Here is a 22,345-nt window from a genome sequence, read left to right on the forward strand (position 1 = left end):
CAGGGACCAGAGCGCTATGGAAAAGAGGAGGTAGAAAGATTATAAAAGCCGGTGTGGATGAAAGACACTAAGGAAACAAGGCCTTCTAAACACAGTGGGGCTCACGAGACTGCAGCAGCACACACAGGGCCTGCGTGGATCCGTGCCTAACGCGGTCCCTGTGCTGAGAGGGAAAGTGAACACAAGACCCTGTCCCTAACCCAGGAGCTAGCTTCAATTGATAATAGCCTGCAAAGGAGAAAAATAGTTTTCTCCAATGGAGTCTCACTGGGTGTGCAAACCCCATGCTTAGCACTAGACAGCTAACACAAAATGAACTCAGTGGATTTTTTGAGGTTCCTAGTCTTATAATGCTTTGCCTGGGCATTATTTCTCTTTTCCCTTCCTTCCTTCCTTCCTTCCTTCCTTCCTTCCTTCCTTCCTTCCTTCCTTCCTTTCCCTTCTTTCTTTTTTTCTTTTTGATTTTTCAAGACAGGGTTTCTTTGCATAGCCTTGGCTTTCCTAGAGCTAGCTTTGTAGAATAGGCTGGGCTCAAACTCACAGAGATCCTCTTGCTGGGATTAAAGGTGTGCACTGTCGCTGCTCGGCAAGAACCACTTTCTCACAGCTGTAAGTGCCGTTTGCGGTGATGGGGAATTGGCCTCACCGGATGCTCAGAGCCACGCATACACACTACTTATTGTGCTTGCTTGACTGTCAGGCACCCTAAATTCATCATGCTCCAGTCAAACTCACTTGTTCCCCTGTGGCCGCTCAGCCTATGGTTTCCGTTGTAGCAAGTGACAAAACCATTTATTCACTCGCCTAAGTAATAAAGATGTAAGGGATTCATCCCAAGGTGCTACTTATCAGCAGATGTTTGCTGAATACCTCGAGTAATGAACATATAGAAAAACTGAGCAAGTATGATGAAGGTGATAGGTAATCGTCGTTGAGAATGATGTAAGTGAGTCTGTTTTTACCTCTGCACACTGTTGAGTACTTAATAAGTGTTTACTAACTTCAGGGACAATACTAAGCACATATTTCATTAAAGATTGAAATTTGAAAAAAAAGATTGAAATCTGACAATATTTTCAGGAAATTAAGGAGCAGAGTTGATCAAAAAATAGTGTTTCAAGCTGGGCGAGGTGGCGCACATCTGTAATTCCAGCACTCTGAGAGGCAGTGGCAGGCAGATCTCTGTGAGTCTGAGGCCAGCCTGGTCTAAAAGGTGAGTTCAGGATGGTCAAAGCTATACAGAGAAATCCTGCATAAAAGAAAAAAAAGCATGTTTCAAGTGATATAAGTAAATATAATTTCTTGAAGTTTATTAATTTTACCACATGGATAAGACATGCTCAATTATTAATAGCTACTCTATAATCCTGTTCCTATGTCAACCTCAAAGATCTCAGTATGGCTTATACACAGTAGCTATTAAAGGGTTTTCAGGAAGACATGACACTCTTTTGAGCTTTAGGTCACTAAATTTGGCATTGTCACCTCCCCTCCCTGAACTCTCTTTGCTTTTTATTTGCATTTTGCTGGTGGCAGGTATTGACTGCTTTATGATTTCTCTGGATATCATATACCCAGTGATCCCTCCCTAACCCTGCTCCAGACTCAGCCTTAGAACTGGGAAAAGGAAATAGTTCATAATTGAGTTAATAGTTCATTATTTTAAAACCCTCATTTAGAGGCAGTATAAACACCCTATAAGTCAAGGGACTATTATGAGTGGTATGAAGTTTGTATTGATCTCAAAATTTCGTGTATGGGGGTGTCTCGTCTGCATGAATTTTGTGCACCACCTGTGTACAGTGTGTCTAGAGGCCGGAAAAGGGTGTTGGATCCCCCCAGACTAGAATCCCAGATGGTTGTAAGATACTACATTCGTGCTGGGAATTAAACTCCAGATTCCCCCCCCCACAAGAACAAGAAATGTTCTTAATTAACGACATCTCTCCAGCCTCCATTCTTTTTTTTTTTTTAATGTGACAGCAGCAAGCTCAGTATTTAAATAACATTAGCGTTTTGCTCTAGTTGATAAGGCAGAAGGAAACAGGCTAATGCATCATAGGAAGTGTTGGGAAGCCAGGTACTGGGTGGTTGAATGCTGCCGCAAAGCTCTGCATGGGTTTGAGACCTAGTTCTACTATGGGAGATAAGGGCCTCTTGCTACTCTACTTTTTTTTTTTTTTTTCTGTAAATGAAACTCACAGTAGTACTTACCAAGATACTGTTAGAGGATAAAAACAGTATACCATGTAGCACTATTTTAAAGTTCATTAAACATAAACACTGTTTTAAAATTACTCTTCAAGAAGAAAACACAAGAGTAGAGGGTAAGGGGAATGGCTGGTCTAGATGAGGAAAAAGAAAATGGAAAAATGTGAGAAGATAACAATTCTCCTATCTACCCAGGTGAAAACACTCCCACGACTACAGTTCTGTTCGTGACACCGCAGATACCCAGTGGGTGTTTTTATCAGGGAAGTTAAGTTTATTTTATCAATATTTATTTACTTACGGTTTCCTGAGATATGAACTCATTATGTAGTCCTGGCTGGCTTAGAACTCACATCTATGGAGACCAGACCAGGCTCTAGCCTGTGGTGGTCCCCCTGATTCTGCCTTCTGAGTGTTGAGATCATACTGGATTAACAAATATTTATTAAATGATTTATGCATACCAGGTATTGTTTTAGCAAACAGAAACAAAAAGGATGCTTTTTCACAACTATTTACATGGTAGAGTCTGCAATAAAGTAATCTTTTTGCATACATTTTTAACAGTGATTTCTGATTCTCTGAAATGAATAGCAAACTCATTATTATTTATTGCTTATTAAATAGTAGAAAGCAATTTATTAGAAAATGTGTTTTTTTATTTCTTGGCCCTTGAGAAGGATTTTTGTTACAGAGACTTGTCATTTAGAGTCAAATCGGCATACATTTCACACAATATTGTACCCTATATTTTTTGCATTCTTTGCTCAAGAAAGTTATTTACCCTCATGGACCATGTTTACCAGTTCTGATTAGCAATTCTCCCTTACTCTCTCCCCACTGGCTTGTCCTCCAATACCCAAAACCTCCCTGTAGTTTAAGAAAGGAGAATGGGTATAGCTAAATCTAAGGTTAAGGTAAAAAAAAAAAATATCAGCTGGAGTGTTCCACGTTGTCCAACTGACCTTGATCGTTCCCAGTGTCCTCTCTTTTCATTGACGTATTTTTAAATTATGTGTCTTTGTGTGTGGGGGTATTTACAAGTGAGCCTGGGTGCCTGAAGAAGTCAGGAGAGGGTTGTGGTGGAATCCTGAAGCAGGAATTACAGGCTCTTGTGTGTTCTACCTGCCTCAAGTAGTTGTTTTATGCAAGTCATGGTTGTGATTCTAAAAGTATAGAACCTGGGCTTTAATTAAGCTCAAATAGGTTGTATGTGTTACCCTGTCATTGCTGGTCAAGAGAAATCAGCCTGAGACTTGTCTTGTTAACTGGCTATGAGGTGGTCAGGTAATAGTTAATTTTCTCCCAACTCCTGTAATTTGGCCCCTATAATTATTTGCTGAAAGCAAGCTAGTAGTTTTGTATGATTAAGCTGTGTCTTAGTTAGGGTTTCTATTGCTGTAGAACAAATGAACAAAAAACAAACAAAAATGACATGACCAAAAGCAACTTGGAGAGGAAAGGTTTATTTCATCTTACAGTTTATAGTCACATCCAGAGAAGCCAGGGCAGGAATTAAAGGCAGGAATGTGGAGGCAGGAGCTATGCAGAGGCCATAAAGGGGTGCTTACTGGCTTGCTCCCCATGGCTTGCTAAGTCTGCTTTCTTATACTGCCCAGGACCACCAGCCCAGGGGTGACACTACCTTCAATGGGCTGGGCTTTTCCCCATCAATAAAATGCAGCTGGGAGGTGGTGGCATACACCTATAATCCTAGCAGAGGCAGGCAGATCTCTGTGAGTTTGAGGCCAGCCTGGTCTACAGAAAGAGTTCCAGGACAGCCAGGGCTACACAGAGAAAACCTGTCTCAAAAATTCAAACAAAATTGCGGTTCCACAGTCTGCTTCTCCCTGGGCTGCCGGGCTGCCACTGGACCCAGAGCCAAGAAGGATGAAGCAGAGTTCAGAACCTAGGTGGGTCTACAGGATTCTGATCCAGCCGGGAGTGCCCGGTGTGTGTGTGTGTGTGTGTGTGTGTGTGTGTGTGTGTGTGTGTGTGTGTACTGGATCCCTCTGGAGCTGGAGATTGTGAGCCACCTGATGTGGGTGCTAGGAACTGAATCTGGGTCCTCAGCAGGAGCAGTATAGGTTCTTAACTGCTGAGCCATCTCTCTCCAGCCCATAATGTGCTTTTATAAAAACAAAGCAAGGGTGTGAAGAGATGGCTCAGCTGGTAAAGCCACTGCTGCACAAACATGAGGACTTGAGTTCAGATCCCCAGTACCCACAAGAAAGACTGAGCAGAGCTGTGGTGTGTGCCTGGCCATGGTGTGTACCTGTAATCCCAGTACTGAGATGGTAGAGGGATCTGGATCCCTAGAGCTTGCTGGTCATCAAGCCTTGATCAGTCAGTGATCTCAGTGTATGTTTAGAGACTGTGTCTCCAAAAATAAGGTGGAAAGCAAAAGGAAAAATGTACTTGATGTTAACCTCTGGTCTGAATATGAATGCACATCTGTGCACACACATACATACATAAATACATTCACAAGCATGCAACATATATATGTATATATATATATATATACATATACATATATACAAGAATGAAAACAAAACAAAACAAACAAAAAACTTAGAGCTCAGCAGTTGAAAGTACTAATTGCTTCTCCAGAGGAACAGACTTCGGCTCCCAGCAACCACATGACAGCTCACAACCAACTGTAACTCTAGTCTGGCCTCCATGGGAATAGACATACACGCAGGCAAACACTCATTCACCAAAATCAATGAATCTTAGCCAGGCATGGTAGCAGATACATTTAATCTCAGCACTCAGGAGGCAGAGGCAGGCAGATCACTTTGAGTTTAAGGCCAGCCTGTCTACAAATTGAGTCCAGGACAGCCAAGGCTACACAGAGAAACCCTGTCTCTAAAAGCAAAAAAACAAAACAAAACAAAATAACAAAACAAAACAACAAAAAAGAATCTTAAAAAAAAAAAAAAAAATCATGTAGACCAAAAGCTTACAAGGCTTTCTGATTATATGAATTCTCCAGTCCTGCTTACAATTTTAAATGCCTTACAGGTGAGGCCACTTTTTCTAAGGAAGGAAAGGGTACCAGACATTTGCAGGTCATCCCTGGTTTGGAGCACATTCACTCTGTATGAGGCTCTGTAGCTCATCCAAGGTCTCCGTAGCAGAATCTGTGGATCTCTGAGCAGTGTTCAGGTCCAGGAGGGTTTGGAGTAAGGACAGGGAGGCTGCGATAGCTGAATGAAGTCATCAGAACAAGGCAGTGGATGAGGTTTGTGGCAGAGATTAGAACCAGGGCTATGGGCACCTACAGCCACCCTTGACTCCTCCTCTCATCATGGCAACTTTCTGTTCCATAATAGTGATAAATATTAATAACTACTATTTATTGAGCAGTTCTGAAATTTTCTACATATTGTGCACACATACATTATTTTATCATCTTCACAAAGGCCCTAAAAGAAAGGTACAGATGCCAAGTCATTTAGTCCTTCCCAGAGAGCTGTGAAGCCAGCCTTATTTTACAAACAGGAACACAAGACACTAAGAGTTTCAATATTTGGCACAGGTGAGCATGACTGAAAGGAGGCAGGCTGGCTCAGAACCATTGCTCTTGGCCTCTATGATACCTGTGTGGGAACCAGTGGAGCAGTACTAACTTAAAACTCATGGCTATGCTTTTGTTTTGTTTTGTTTTGTTTTTTGAGACAGGGTTTCTCTGTGGAGCCCTGGATGTCCTGGACTCACTTTGTAGTTCAGGCTGGCCTTGAACTCACAGAGATCCATCTGCCTCTGCCTCCTAGAGTTCTGCGGCTACTCTGAACCAGTAAGTGGGAACCATGTTGGTGGTGCAAAATGGGGCTTTAAGTCCAGAGAAGGACCAAGGAAAACTGGGCTTCCCCTCCGTAGGAGAGCAAATGGAGAATGGCTCCCAGAGGAGTGAGTGTTTGCACCGTGACACACTCGCTGGTGTGGTGTCAAAGGAGCAGCGAGAAGGACCTCAAGTGTTCTGGAGCTCTCAAATCATGGTTGAGAACGAGTCATCCCAATTTCTCATTCCCTTTCTGGGATCTGGATAAGCCAGTCAGCCAGTCCAGGAGACAATCCATAGTATTTACTGAGTACTTTTCATAAAATACTCGTTCTGGAGCCTTAAAGTCCCGAATGTAAATGTAGAATAAATGTTGCCATGATTTAATGTACTTGGTTTCACAAGGAAAAAAGTGCGCTGTAAATTCCACATTATCAACCAATGGGAATCTTGAAAGAACAAAATGGGAAGTCATTTGAAGAACGGCAAAACAGCTGCTTCCAAATTCCATTTTAGGAGTAACGAGACTCGTAGAATTAAAGAATTTAAGGGCAACCACTGTTCTGTGACCAGGCTTGTACAGCTGGTCTCAGCCTCTCGGACACTCCCTGAGTCATAATGGTTGAAGGCGAGCCTCCTCCCTGTGTCCATATAGTTTCTCCCCACAATCCCTCCTAACCTCTGACACATCCAGGCAGGAAAATGAACATACATATTTGTATAAGATACGAGGCCGTGTAAACAAACTCTTAGTCTGTTAAAGGGCACCACTTTATAAAATGCCTGTGTTATTATTTTTAATGGGCTCTGAGCATCTAAAAAAAAAAATCGGTTTTATATTCTTTAAAAAAAAATCCTCTTCTCTTATTCCCCTTGGTTGTTTCCCACCATTTTTTTTTCTGTACAATTCCAAGCTCTCCAAATTAACTTCTGTATCACTAAAACAAAACAAAACAAAACAAAACCAAAAACAAAAAAACCAAAATCCCTACTCATATATGTTTTTAAACCAATGTAAAAATTTCCAGGAGTCCATAAGTTTCCAATTATATAATTTCTATTTCCATTAATGGGTTAAAATGGAATCTACTTTGAAACATACTTTGCGAGTGTATTTCCATCATGAATGTCGGCTCCAGCTTAGAGATGTCAACTTCCAGTACTTTTTAGGTCACACCAGATTTTCCTATTTATGATTTTGCAGTGGTTAGTGAAAAGTGGACTCAACTATTGGCTAGAAGTTGAATCACAGTAGGGGAGAAAAAGATGCTTATTATTCAGTGAGTCAACAAAGAATGTGTTCTGGCTGCTCATTACACCCTTTAAAAATGCAGTGTTAGCTTGGAGACAAACAAAAATGCAGAAAATGATAAACACCGAGGCCAGTATTTCCTTTTTAGTATATTGTTTCTTAAATGCTTTTTAAATTAATTTTAATTTTATGTACATTGGTGTTTTGACTGTACGTATATCCATGTGATCCATGTGTCAGATCCCCTGGAACAGGAGTCACAGACAGTTGTTAACTGCTATGTGATTGCAGTGAATTGAACCTGGGTCCTCTGGAAGAGCAGTCAGTAGTCTTAACCACTGAGCTGTATCTCCAGCCCCAGTATATTATTTCTTAACAAGATCACTAATGTCTTATCGAAAGCCAAAGACTCAGAAGTCTTTATGATTAGATCATCAAGAAGACTTAAAATAATAATAATTACACTAATAATAACAATAGACATAAACTGAGTTATTGTCAAAGAGCCACTTCAAATAACTGATTTGAAAATATATCTGAAAGTCATTGAGTGTTTTTCTATTGTCTTTGTTCTTAATGTTCAAATACTAGATGATTGGTGTTGACCTTTGGCTTGTCCTGTTCTCTGTGCCACAGCCAAGACCAATGCAGAGGTATTTATTTACTTAGCCAACTTCATCCTTTAAGGCTGCCAAAGAGGATCTGGGATGGCAGAAATGCAGGCTTGCAGGTTTGTAACACGAATAAACATTAAGAAATGAGTTGTGTATGTATGCACCACCATGCTCAGACTTTTGTGATATATTTGAATGGCAACTGTCACTCTTAGTTCCTGGCAACCCCCAAGAATCTTCCCTGGACAAAAGGGCCTCTTTCCAACCCTACCTACTGGATCAGACCCTCCCTGAGCCTCCAGAACAGACTGCAAACATGCAAATTTGAATTCTTTTAATAGATTTAAAAAAGTACTAAAATAAAAAAAGAAAGAAATGAGCTGTGTTTTTACAGCATCCATACGAGTACATGAAAGTACCATATTATTTACACCTTATAGTGAGGAAACTGAAGGAATAATAATAAACACTCTATACTTCTTGAACATCTACAGTAGGAGAGACACAGCACTAGGCATCTTAGAATAAACTGGCTATTTAAAAACAAGCTGGGTTTCAAATGATCACAATGTAGTGCACATGGAATCGCATTAATAATGACACGGAGCAGAGTGGAAGACCAGGAAGAAGGGTGACGAGCTCTATGGAAGGGTTAGGACCGTTTTGTGGGGATGGAATCTGAGCCAAGTCTGAAGAGGCTGTGGGTGTTAGATAAAGATTTCAGGGTAACAGAGGAGAGAGAAGAGCAAAGATAAAGAAAGGACATGGTGTGAGAATTTATTTAGTTGTCCCAGGGGCAGACAGAATGCAGAGAGGAGGAATTCAGAGGGTCTGCAAATGTCCTTAAATGCTTCTCTGTGGCAGTGCAGAGGAAAACAGGATGGAAGTGTAGTCACTTAGGCTGTTGCAATGCTTCAGCAGAGAGATAATTAGAGCTGGAACTGAGCAGAAGTGAACCAGAAAGGTAATGATCTGAAAGATAGCAGATAAGAATCTGTAATTTGGCAACTGGTTGGACACTAACTATGAAAGAAGAGGATGAGTAAACACAGTTCTGAAACATTAAATAATTTCACACTTGAGTTTCTCTTGGACCGGACATAAGGGAAATTGGATAGGAATATAGGTCTGATAATCAGGACAGATAGAAATCTAGAAATCAACCAGAGAGATACAGTAGCTGAATCTGTGTCAGAAATCACTAAAGAATAACCAAGAGTACAAAGAGCAAAGGGGTAAAAACAAAACCTTCAGGAAACACCTGCATTTTTGAAAGAGGAGGAGTGAAGGAAGAAAGGTTATTTTGTAACCAGAATAATGGTCTGAGAGATAAGACATAAGTGGTAAGGCGCTAAAATCAAGAGGTTTCGGACAGTTCAGTTCTGCTGAATGAACAAATACGAAATTTACTGTGACCACAGAGGTCATGTCCAAGTTCCTCAATTCTGCAGCCACCTGCTCAAGTATCACAAAAGAAAGAAACGTGCTTTTGCAAGAGAAACCCACTTGCCATTTTACCAACGGTTAGCCTGCCCATCAGCCTTTGCAACTCATTACAACATCCAGTCTTCGTTAAACTTAAAAAAAAAATTACTTTAGCATTCTACACTTCTTTCCTTTCACGGGTTTTTTAGATACCTGTTATTAATCATGTCCTTAGCTTTGCCTGCCCTCCTTCATTTTGGGGTACTACTCAGTTGCTGGAGCTTCTGAAGCAGAGGTGTAACCCAGGAGCAAGATTAGTTTGCAAACTTCCTCAAGCCTTGCTTTCCACGTGTGCAAAAGGAGAACGGTGATATCTAATTAGGAGAGACGAGTATATGTGCTAATGAAAGTAAAACCCTCACGCGGTTCATTCGTCAAAAGTTCGATTCATTTTGCTCTTTTTCGTTTGCTTGTTTGTTTTCGTCTTTTTCTCGAGGGCAGAGGACTATTCCAATTGTTTTCCAAGGCATACGGTACCGTCCTGAGGACAAGTCTTATTCTGTCTGCTCTCAGGGAAACAGCTTCAAGGAAGAGAAAGGCAAATAACAGATGAGTCCCAAGGACTGGACAGCCCACGTACTACTGGGACTGGCCGAAGGTCCTGCAGAACGCAGAACGCCTGGAACTTGCGTGGCCTTTACAGGACAGGACTACAAGTCCCAGGACACAGCGCGCCGCTAGGCAGAAACTTAGCAAGGCGCCTGCGCATGGGGCTGTAAGCCAGCCGGAGAAAGCGGTGCACCTTGGGACTAGTAGTCCCCAGGTGGCAACTCCTGGGGTCGGAGGTGGGTAGAAGGGACAGCTCCCTGCCCAGTCCCGCCTTTTGTCCACGTCCCGCTTCTCCTGGCCAATGCCCCGTCCTGTAGCTGCAGCCAGCCCCTCTCCGCGGCTGTCTCCATTGGTCCTGAGGCACTCCCACTTCGGCTCTACCCGGAAATAGCCTTGGGGAGGCGGTTTCCTAGACTACGACACCGGAAAGCTGGGGGCGGCGCTCCGAGTCGTGGAGGGCGGAGGGTGGTGGCAGCGCTGGCGCTGGGGACCGGCTCGGTGGCTTCGGCAAACAGTTTGGCGCCGGCGGCCTCCAGCCTCACTCCGCAGCCCGCCCTCGACACGGCTCGCAGCCTCCTCGCCGCCGGCGGCCCGCAATGTGGCCCGCCGTGCGGGTGTAGCAGTTGCGCGTGCGCGGAACCGCGGGGCCATGAGCGAAGCCGGCGGCGGCCGGGGCTGTGGGTGCCGGGTCCCCCAGCGAGCGTCATGGAGCCCGGTGGCAGCGACGGCCGCGCTCTGCCTGGTGCTGGCCACGTCCGTGTGCACGGCGGGGGCCGCGCCCATGAGTAGGGAAGAGAAGCAGAAGCTCGGGTAAGGGTGCGGGGCTGCCGGCCGTCGAGGTGCCTGTCATCGCGCCCCCGGAGCGCAGTGCACTTTTTTCTGTGGTGACTGGAACAGCTGGTGAGGCTGGACGACCTCGGTGCGGTGGACAGGGTCCAGGAGGATGGGCGACGGTGCCCGGGACGTGACCTCGGGGGCTGTCGGGTGTCTCCTGGGGAGCCGGTGACATATGTGGCCGTGTGTCGGCGCCGCTGCCGCGTCAGGGCTTGGTGGAGGGGCTTCCCTACCTCCTGGGTAGCGGGGTCCTGGGGGCGCCTTTCTGGCGGAGGCAGGGTTACCGTTCTGGCCCAAGTGAGCTCCCAGCGGGAAAATGTGCGCTGTTTACACCTGTTAAAGGAAAAGGGGCGTTCACTGGAAGTTGAACTTTTCCGATTTCACCGTCCCCTTGCTGTGTTTTCTTTCCCACACAGCATTCTCGAAATGGAGCAGGCGATTTGATATTATGCAAAGGCCTCGCTTAAGTGTACCCCCTTAGAGTAGTTCTATGAGTCTTAAAAAGTGTTAACAAAACTCTATTTATAGCATTTAATCCAGTAATTCTAATATATCCGAAGTGGCACAACTAAGAACAAAGTGGAGATCTCTGGAAATAGGCAAAACCCCTGAACAGTTAAGTGAGGGAAGAGGAAATGCATGCGTGTCAGTAGCAGAAAGAGTTAATTGTGAGAGATGCTTATTCAAACAGAGGTGGGTGGGTTTTGCTTGTCTGGTTAGTAAGCACAAAGCACCAGGATGCAGCACTGGCTGGTGAAGACGTGAAAAAACTGGGGAGGAGTGTAAGTCATGTGACTTATTGACACCAACTCCTGAATTTTAATTGTGCTTGTTCTTTGATTCATTCCCCCCCCCCCCCCCCGGGGATCTGTCCTGCAGAAATAAAGGCACTGTTAGAGATAAGTGGATAAAGGGGTGCTTTGGAAGGAACAGAACGGGTCCTGGGAGGGACATGGTTGAACTTGATGTTTCATTCTATATTACGGAATAATGTTCATACATATAGGAAGAGCCCTGTACTAACACAAGTTATAGGGTAATATGTAAATAGTAAACACACCATTTTATAAGCAAAAAAATATAGCCTGACCTTAGAAAAAATAAAAGGTAACATACCCCATAATGTTAAAATGAAAAGGAAGTGGAGCCATTAGGTTCTAACATGTATGCTTCCTTATTTCCATCATTGCAAAAGAGCTGTATTAATTTTTTAATAAAGGAGCAAATGAAAATCTGAGGAAAAGAAGATGAAGTGTCAGTTATCCAAACAAAATTACCAGTGAATTCTAGTATCTTGCTTTTTCTTTGTAAGTTTAATATATTATTTTATGACGTTTTAATGACTTCCGTGCTTTGTTGGCATTTAACTCATGCCATTTCTAAAATTGTTATCTCATCACGAGGTGGATGCTATCTCCAAGTGCAAATGCAGAAATTGAGATTCAAGGTTAACTTGTTCAGAGGCTCAGAGCTGGTAATAGGTGGAGTCAGGTTTGTTGTTGTTTTGTTACATATATATATTTTTTAGCCTGTGACCTCATAGCTCATATTCTATACAGTGCTGTGCTTTCTTAAGATTTTGGGGAATGGTGAGGAGGGGGCTGCAGCAAGGATACAAACTGAATAAATTATACTAAAAAAATTTGGGGGCAAATATTATTTCTGTTATGGCTGCAAATATTTTATGTGACTTATTAACATTTTTATATGAGTCATTGGCAAGCAGCCAGCCTAGACAAATCAGTGAGCCCCAGGTTCAGTCTCAAAAGACTAAGGTGTAAATGCACCCACCCACCCTCTGGAATTGCTATGAACAGTTGCTCAGTTGCTTGGACTTAATACCTGATCAAATGTAGTCTTATCTTTCATGGATTTTTTTTTTCCCCTGGACAGGAGATTTCCTGGTATTTCTGATTTTAGATCAGTGCAGCTACTATTGATGTTGGGAGGCAATGTGACTTTAGAAAACCATTTATGGCAATTAAGAATGAAAAACATTTTTAATTGGGGGGGTCAGAGTTCCATTATATCTTACACAGTTGCTAAGCTGATATAAAACTATAAAAACTTTTTAACTGTTTAATACAGGCACTGTGCTGTTTGTAGTATGTCCACTTTGAAGTTTATGTTGTGGGACTTTATTGGCTGTATGTTGCAGAGATGCAAGTGTGCTCTTCTATGCAATCATAATTTACTCATAATTTGGAAAATTCAAAGTTGAGTAAGCAAGTTAGAGTTTTTTCACTTGTGATTCACCCTAGACTCTAGCATTCCCAGAGACAAGCAATTTCCTTTTTTGATATTAATGGTTTATTCTACTTCAGGGAAGGAAGAGTTTGCACATCCCATTTTTATGTCAGTGCTGGCAGGTTTGTGGGGCCTTGACTTTGCTGCTGTCTGAGAGATCTTGCAAGATTTGCAAGATGAGGGATTCTGTAAGATATCCCTTAACTTTCTGAAATTCTCTGCGACTGTGTAAAGGTACAGTATTTTAACACAGTAGTAGGGAGTTTTTTCTTTTTAATTACATGTGTGTGTGTGCAAGTGTGCCATGGCACGTGGAATCACAGAACAGCATGCAGAAATCAGTTATTTCCTTCCACCACGTGGGAGCTTGCCAGACTCTTTGCTTGTGCCTTTCCCCAGTCGACCACCTTGTTAGGCAAGGTCTTGTTCTTAATGGCTAGGCATTTGAAAGTAGTTATAAAAAAGTTGCCAGGACTTATTTAGGTCACAAAATGAAATGGACTTGACCTAGCTGGCCATTACAGCCAGGGTCTGAGGATGAGCTCTTCTCTGCCTGTTAGCTTCATTACTATCGGTATTTCATCATGTATTGTTCTGAAAATGACAATATAGTATAATAGGAAGGAAAGTAAAGATAGCCAGCTATTTTCTTTCTACTCTTTCTATTCCTGATTTTAGTAACTGGAACTTTGGGAAGAGAAGAGTTAGTAAAAGACTTTGCTTGCTATTTTTCTTTGCTAATTATTGGATTTGGCCCTGTCTGGCTCTCACATTAGCTTTTGTAGGAGCGCTCTAGCCCTGGTCATGAGAATGCTTTATTGTGAGAGTCATTCCTTAGTTTCTGAGACCTTGTGGGGTTTGATTAATGAATCTGGTTTGGGTACGGTGATCTTGCAGTCCCAGCCTCCTGAAAGTTAGAAGTCTCCCTTTGAGTTTTTATTTTTGCAGTGAATTTTATTTTTTGAGAGTGTTTTTAAGAGAACAGAGTACATCAGAAAGTGTATCTTTTGGAAACAAGACAAACATCGTATATACTAAACTAGGCATTAATGGTTTTTACTCTGTTTAATGGGAAAGGCAGAGGCTTGAGAAAATATTTTTATTTCATATTAGTATACACATTCCACTACCCTTAGCAGACTATATAGAATAAGCAATAAATGGTGCTAATAATTGTTGCTTTGAGGATTGTCTGGAAACATCCCAGTCCGAGAATATATGTTAATAGCTGTAGTGTTCTTTTCAAGACCAGCTTTCCTTCTCTGCCATCATGACCTGGATCATTCAGTACTTTTTTTTTTTAGAAACAAACCAACCAGAAGTCTTATATACATTGCTAGGACTAGGAGGAGTAAAGGTCTGGCCCAGCTCTGCGGTGTGGTAGTAGGGGCTTCTTTACCCACACTGTGGTACCCTAGCTTGTTTTATTTCTTTATTGGTATGCTCTTATGGAGGAGAGTTATGTTTCTCAAGTACAGTAGATGGAATATATATAACTTTTCTCCTTCTCTGTTTTTTCACAATTAGAAATCAAGTCCTGGAAATGTTTGATCATGCTTATGGCAACTATATGGTAAGTATGAAGCTCCCCTGTGCATCCCATTTATAGGCACTGACTGTACACAGTTAGCTGGGAAATTTTGAAACCTGAATAACTAATGTATATGTTTAAAGAAAGCTTTTAAAAAGCAGGACAAATGTAAGCTAGCAGAGCATTCCTGGTGGTTATTCTCAGGGAATCAATTCATTGAATAGGTAAGAAATTGAAACCAGATCATGAAAGTTTGTACTTAAGCAGTTTACTTAGGTGCTGGCAGCGGTTGATAATGGGCATAGGTAAACAGGAAGAAGACATTGTCTCTGGCTTTAAGGGATATTGTTTAGGAATAACTACATTACTTTACAAATCCATGAAGCAAACCATTGAATAGGAGATAGTATCACCCAGCATCTGTCCAGATGTTATGAATGAGTGGACTCTGAATTGAATGCACTTTGGCTTCTCCTGAGCCAGTGTTTCAGAGTGTTTTAGAGCTGCTGTAAGATGTAACAGTGGAAGAAGCAGCTTCCACTGTTCACGATGAGAAATTCTAGGGATGTGGAACACAGAAAGGTAGATAAAACAGCCAACAAAGTTTAAGAGTTCAAAAGAAAGTTTTGCATAAAATTTCTATAATTTTGTAAAGAATTTAATCAAGTTGTGCTGAGGATTTCTTCTCATTTCCTTATTTTTACATTTAAAATATGCCAGGAGATTATGCAAAACTTTCCCTCTCCTTATAAACTATGGTACTGTTAATATTCCACCCGTTTTAGGTAAACTGCAGAAAGTTGTATCAGTTAGGTACTCAGTGGGCTTGTGACAGAGTGGGTACCAAGGGCAGCCCTCACAAGATTTTCTGACCCAATTACTAATGTGACCCAGCTGGGTAACTTTGCTAAAAGTAACTACATATAGGGTTGATGTGAGAGGAGTTTCAGGTATGTAGGTTTTAGGGTTGGGTGGCAGTTCTGTGTTTTTATTCACTTAGATCCTAGACTGACCTGTTAACTCCTTTGAGTCAGGTCTTGAAAGATGGGGATAATTGCAGAGAATTATTGTAGACCATAAGATTTTTTTTTTTTTTTTAACACGGAGACCCTTCTTTATTTTTTATTTGTAATGCAGTCAACTTTTGTATGTCTTGTGCCTAGCATGGTACTTGGACACCTAAGTACCTATTTAAATACTTTTTAAAAAACAAAACTGAATTCTTGTGAAAATGAAATCAAATTTTTGCATTTGATTATTTTGATATATCTTGCCTTTTAAACTTTTATTAAGTCTTTTTCTTTTAAAGAAAAGACTTAAACTTCTTTTAGAATGGAACGTTATGGAGGAGTTCAGGATCTACAGACTTCCTTGAATTGGCTGTAGTTAAGTGGAAAGTGACTGCTCTGTGTTAGGCTTTAATAATGTACAGGGCTTGTCCTCATTTCTCACCAGCGGTTTGCAGTGTTGCTCTCAGTCTGTTCTACAACCGCAGCAGCTGCTTGACTCTTGTTGGCGCAGGGGAAGAAAATGGCATTTTTGAAAGATGGGCAGTGGAGAGTAGTTAGGAGCGTGGACTTGGGGCCTGAAGAGAATGTCCTGAGGAGAGTGTGCCACCTAGCAGCCTGGCTAAGAACGGAAGGTTAACCTGATCTCAGAGCCCGCCTTCTCATCTGTGTGAAATGCGCATCATCACACCCAGCCGATTAGTTTTTAGTATGAAGCTCCAAGAGCCATTTTAAAATGTAGTTGCATTGGATTTCCAGATCTATGTCCATCTCCCATTTCGAAAATTTATTTTACAACACATTATTTGTGCACAACACATTATTTACCATTTTAGTCATTTTTAGAAAAACAGTTCTGTGGCATTTGTCTCTAGAACCCTGGTTCTCAACCTGTGGGTCATGACCCCTTTGGTGGTTAAATGACCTTTTTATAGGGGTCACACATGAGCTATCCTGCATTTCACATATTTACACTGCGATTCACAACAGTAGCAAAATTGCAGTTATGAAATAGCAACAAAAACGATTTTGTGGTTTGAGGGGTCCCCACAGTATAAGGGACTGTATGAAGGTCGCAGCGTTAGGAAGGTTGGGAGCTGCTGGTTTGGAGCATCTTTTCCATGAAGCTCCGCACTGGATTTTTCTTCATCACATGCTCATCACCTAGAAGCAGAGCGTCTTAGAAAGGGCACTAGGTCATCTGGTAAGGGGGTTTGCGCTGGAACAACCTGCCAGACTTCCCGTTTTGCGTTTCCCACCAGCAGGGCATGCGCAGTTACTACACATCCTCTCAAAGACTGCTATTGTCGAGTCCCTAATTTTAGCTCCTCTAGTGGGCGCGTGGTAGTGTTTCGCTGACTTTAATTTCATTTTTCCTGGTGACTAATGCTGTTGAAAATCTTCCCATGCATTTAGTGCATTTAGTTTATATTCGTGTATCTTTTTTGAAGAATCATCTGTTACAAGTTTTTTTTATTTTAATTTTAAGCTCAATCCTTTGTCCTGTTATTGCTAGGTTGTGAAAATTATTTTATATCCTAGATGTGAGACCTCTGTCATATTTTATGGATTTTTAAATGTTAGTTTGTACTTTAATTTCAATTTTTCCAGCAGTGATGGTTGAGGTAGAAATAATTTAAAATGTTATCAAATCTGATTTAATGTTTTATTTAAAAATTTTCATGTTTTTATAGTTTCCTAGTCCAAGATCACAAAACTTCTTTTCTTTTTTTTCTGCTTCTAATGTTTTTATAACTTTAGTTTATTCACTTAGACTTATGACTCATTTTGAGTTAATATTTGCATATGATGACATAAGGGTTGGCTTACTTTTTTTCATGTATGAATAGTTATTATAACACCATTGTTGTAATGAATGGCCAGATCCTGCACAATTGCTCTGACGCCTGTGTACAAAGGAATGGTTTGACTGAGTGCGTGGGTGGGTGTGAGGGTAGGTGGTAGGTAGATGGGCTCTCTAGGCTTTGAGTTTTGTTTGTAGCTCCTTCAGACCAATGTCACATTAGTATATATATCTCTGTACCCTTGTGATGCACTCTCAGCTCGGCAGTGCGAGTGTGCCAGCTTTGTTTTTCTTTTCCAGGATTGTTTTTGGCTATCTTTTGCATGTCTATGTAAAATTCAAGACCATCTTGCCAGTTTCTATGCAAACAATAACCAGCTTCTCTTTGGGGTTATGTTGAACCAACAGAACAATTTGGAGAGAATTTCTTTTTTCTGTTTTTCTCTTTCTTTCTTTCTTTCTTTCTTTCTTTCTTTCTTTCTTTCTTTCTTTCCCTTCCTTCCTTCCTTCCTTCCTTCCTTCCTTCCTTCCTTCCTTCCTTTTCCTCTATTTTTTTTCAAGACAGGATTTCTCTGTGCAGCACCAGTGATTGTCCTGGAACTTGCTTGCTGGCCTTGAACTCACAGAGATCCACTTGCCTTCCAAGTGCTAGGATTAAAGGCGTGCATCACCGTGGCCTGCTGAGAACCGATTCTTAATATTAAGTCTTTATGAATATTGTTCTACCTACTTAGGCTCAATAATGATTATGGTTTTAGTTGTTATTTTTAGTAGGATGAAATGTCTTCCCTTTACCAAATATATATAATAAGTGTTACTAAAAAGTCTTTAGGCTGGCATTTTGACTTGACTCTGTAGCGGAGTTTTTTTATGTCAAAGCCCCTAGTAAATTGGGAGTCTAGTATGGAGAATCTACTAGCTTGTATTTTAGCTCCCCCTCCTCCTTTGCTTTTAGTCAGGTACTTTCTCTACGTAGTTTTTGCAAGACTCTCTTTTTTTTATTTTTTTTATCACCAGAGTTTCATTTCTGAGTTATAACTAATTACTAAATGTTTTCATGACTCTTGGTTGGGTTAACATGATTGTTTCTCTTTTTCTGGCAACACATGAAGAGGAGACATTGCTGTGCTTCACACAGTTGGGCCATCTGAAGCCTGCTGCAGCTGTTTGTTGCCATGTGTGCCTTGCTCGGGCCTTATGCAAACTCCCTGGAGTGTGCTTTGTGGTTAACCTGAAGGAAGGCCATGGTTTTATTTCTATCTTTAATCTTGAAACGAAAATTATGAAGTATTTTTTACACCTTAGCTCAAAGTTACTTTGATTATTCTGCTTTGTATTTGTTATGGATATTTTTATTTTCTCTGTAGGTTCAGGGCTTGAATTTTCATATTTAATTTGGAATCTAGATTTACATTTAATTTCAGATAAAAGCATTTATGTTTTTGTTTTATAGAACTCTAAAAATAGCAGTATGAGGTTTCTAAAATAGTAAGGACCTGTTTACCATAAAATTAAAATTTTGTCTTTTTACAAAATAACTTTCAAAATATTAAAGCAACTTTAAACTTTTTTGCTTTAATAACTTACATGTATTAAATGCATAGCAAAGCAATAAAATTATAGGTACTCTGGAGAATCAGTTATACTGAGATTGACACATAAAAATATTTAGAAATTTATGCTGAAATATGTATTCTTAAAAAATTGTTAATATAGTATAAAATTCAGAATGTGGTGACTATATATGGATTCTAATTATGTCAAAATATTTGTTGCCTGGAATCATCTCAGGATGAATCATTATGGAACATTCAGTTTTCTAAAAAGAAATGCAAACAGTGTTGGTGACTGCAACCACGCACTCAAGTGTATGGAAAAACTGAGAATTTAAAAAAAGGTTTATTTATTCTTATGTGTATAAATGTATTTCCCACATGTGTCTAAGTGCACCATGTGCATGCAGTGTCCATGGAGGCCAGAAGAGCGTGTCCAGTCCCTGAGAGTGGGGTTAAAGGTGGAGGTGAGCCACCTTCTGGATGTCAGAACTGGACCTGGTCCTTTGGAAAAGCAGTCATTTAGTCTGGTTCTCCTGCTGTGATAACACACCACCACCAAAAGCAGTGTGGAGGAAAGGAATGATTTCATCCTAACAGCATGTCATTGGGGAAGTCAGGGCAGGAACTGGGGTAGAAATGACACAGGGCACAGAGGGGTGCTGCTTACTGTCTTGCTCTCCCATGGCTTGCTCAGCCTGCTTTCTGATACCACCCAGGACCACCTGCCCATGGGTGAAAGCATCTGTAGTGAGCTGGGCTCACGTATACCAATAATAAGAAAATGAACAAGACTTGCCTAAAAGCAAATCTTACGGAGACATTTTCTCAGTTGAGAATCCCCCATAGCAAATGGCTCTAGCTTGTGTTATGTTGACAAACTTACCAGGACAAACAGCAAGTGCCTTTAACTGCTGTTCCATCTCCTGAAATTGAGACTTTTGACAGAGAGCTTTGAAGGGTCATAATATTTGCAATGGGCTCTGAGAACCATTGCTGCCGTGGTCAGGGTTAGAACCCTCTCAAGGGGAGTTGACCCCCGTCATTCTTCTATTCCTTTTTCCTGAGTTTTGATTTCATTCCTCAGTTTCGATTTTGATTTTCCTCTTGGTCGCCTCATTTCCTCAGGAAGTTTCCTGGGTCTGAACGTGTCATAGGTATTCTATTTCTCTGGTAGGTTGTCTCCTCCCTTACTTGGAGGACACCTGTTGCAGTGCTTACAACAGACATGTTTTCTTTCCTTTAGAAACTTGAAGACAGTTCTGCCATCATTTTGCACTTGCTGGGTATTTCTGTGGAAAATTTCCAGTAGTCTGATGTGTGTGCTGTGTGTGACTTGTTTTATTACTCAATTTCCCGTACGGTTCTTAGTTCTTAAAGTTCAGCAGAAATATTTGCACTTGTGTGTCTGAGCCCCTGTATGCCTCTCATATAACTCAGTGACCTGGACTCCAAATGCATAGTGTGTAGCAGAAGAAAAATAGAGAGCAGGAACACCAAACACATGGCCTTTCTCAAAATTCTCCAGTGGTTATGGATGAAGGAGAAAAGTAGGAACCTGATATTAAGTATTTTTAATATTTAAACTGTTAAAAAATGGCCTCTGCCGTTTGTGTGAAGCGTTTCCTGGGGGGTTCAGCAGTGCTTGCTCTCCTAAGACACAGGACAAGCATCTTCCTGGGCGGGCGTGGGGAGTCTCGTTCTTTTCTAATTCTGGATGAGCATCAGGCATTTGATACTTTGCTCTCTTAGTGTCATGAAATATGTCTAGGATTTCCTTTGCAGGATTACTTTCTCTTGTGACATCTTTAGCCCTTATGTCATAACCAGTTTCTTAAGTTACATCACTAATTTGGCCAGTATTTCATATAATAAAGAAAGAATGAATTCTTTAAAATGTAGACTTTAGAAGATTGACATGTGGGGGAACAAATATTTTTAAACATTAGGAACAAAGTGAATTCCAGATGAAGAAAACACGTAATTGTAGTCCGTGTATATATGTGGACATATTTGTATGTGTGTGTATATGAGTAATATTTCTAGGACCCAGAGTAGCCTGGTACAGCATTCCTGAAACACAGAAATCATGAAAGGAGAAATGAATAGATTTACCTACAGCCTGAGAGCTTGTAGTGAAAACACTACAAATAAAAATTTAAAACTAAACAAAGAAAGGATAAAAGATACTTAATTGTATATAACAAACCACGTTATTGAATCTCTTTTGGCAACAGAATTAGCCTTTAGAAAAATAAATGGTATAAACAGGCATTTCTTCAGAGTGGCTAATTTAAGAAGATGTGTATCCTTATTCGTACTGGAATTTGGGCATTTTATTTAAAACCCTGGATACTGGCAAAATATAAAGCAGTAGTCATTTCATGCTAAGAGTGAAGTAAATAGTAAATTAATACTGTACTTGGTGGTAACTATCAAAAATTCAATAGCCCCTTGACTCATATCTATTTTTAAGCGATCCACAGAAATGATACATGTATGAAAGGTAGCATGTCCACAGACATTTGTTAGCTCACTCTTCATGTTTATCCATACGGGAATAAGTAAATGTATCCACATTGTGTAATCTTGTGAGGAGCTAGTCATGGTGAGGGTGTCAACTCCTCAGGTGACCAGGCTTCGAACTCTGGATTTATCACATCAGCTGCTAACCTAGGCTTACGTGATGTTTCTGGGTCCTAGTTTCCCCTGTGAAATGAAGACAATTAATATCCTTCAGAAACTGTTTTCATGTATAGAATAGAGGTAGAAAATAAGAACTTAATAAATAGGAGTTATGGCTTCACTTTGTTATTAAAGTATTTTTAAGACATTCAAACATGATGGAGATGTTATTCTAATTACTGTTATATTGCTGTGGTGAAACACCATGGCCAAGGCATCTTGTAAAAGGAAGCATTTAATTGGGGGCTTGCTTACAGGTTCAGAGGGTGAGTCTATTATCCTGGCAGGAAGTGTGGTGCTTGAGCAGCAGCTGAGAGCTCGCATCTTCTCTGGAAGTAATGGGCAGAGAGAGATAGACAGACTGAGCCTGATGTGGGCTTTTGAAACACAAATCCTACTCCTCCAACGTTCTTTCTCCAAAAAGGCCACACCTCCTAATCTTTCCCAAACAGTTTCTGAAACTGGGGATCAAATGTTCAAATATATGAGCCTGTGGGGGCCATTCACACTCAGCCTACCACAGAGGTACCTTGTGTTTTGAATAAACCATAAAATAAGTGAGTCCACTGAGTATAGATGGCATAAGTGCCTGTTTATAAAGACACTTTCTGGATGAGGCCAATCACTGGTAGAGTGCTTACTTACTGTGATATATGACTGAGGGCTTGCACACCAAACAATGCATGTACATAGTTGTATGAGAACCTACTAGGAGAAAGGGCTGCATTCAGGAAGCTCCACTAAAGTGCTGTAGGTGGTGTTGAAGTCCCAGCTCTTATCTGGCCA

General features: G+C 41.0%; 1 protein-coding gene across 9 annotated transcripts in view; it reads left to right on the forward strand.

The window, feature by feature from the left end:
- The first annotated feature begins 10,334 nt into the window (after positions 1-10,334).
- Edem3 (ER degradation enhancing alpha-mannosidase like protein 3) overlaps positions 10,335-22,345 on the forward strand; it is a 63,705-nt gene continuing 51,694 nt past the window's right edge. For all 9 annotated transcript variants that reach the window (XM_060364444.1, XM_060364446.1, XM_021640015.2 and 6 more), the window contains exons 1-2: positions 10,335-10,708; positions 14,507-14,552. In XM_060364444.1, the coding sequence (XP_060220427.1) occupies positions 10,548-10,708; positions 14,507-14,552 (207 nt within the window). In that variant the 5' untranslated portion in view covers positions 10,335-10,547. The remainder of the gene's footprint in view (positions 10,709-14,506; positions 14,553-22,345) is intronic.

This window comes from Meriones unguiculatus, chromosome 11 (assembly GCF_030254825.1).
Source record: "Meriones unguiculatus strain TT.TT164.6M chromosome 11, Bangor_MerUng_6.1, whole genome shotgun sequence".
In the NCBI taxonomy this organism is placed as follows: domain Eukaryota; kingdom Metazoa; phylum Chordata; class Mammalia; order Rodentia; family Muridae; genus Meriones; species Meriones unguiculatus.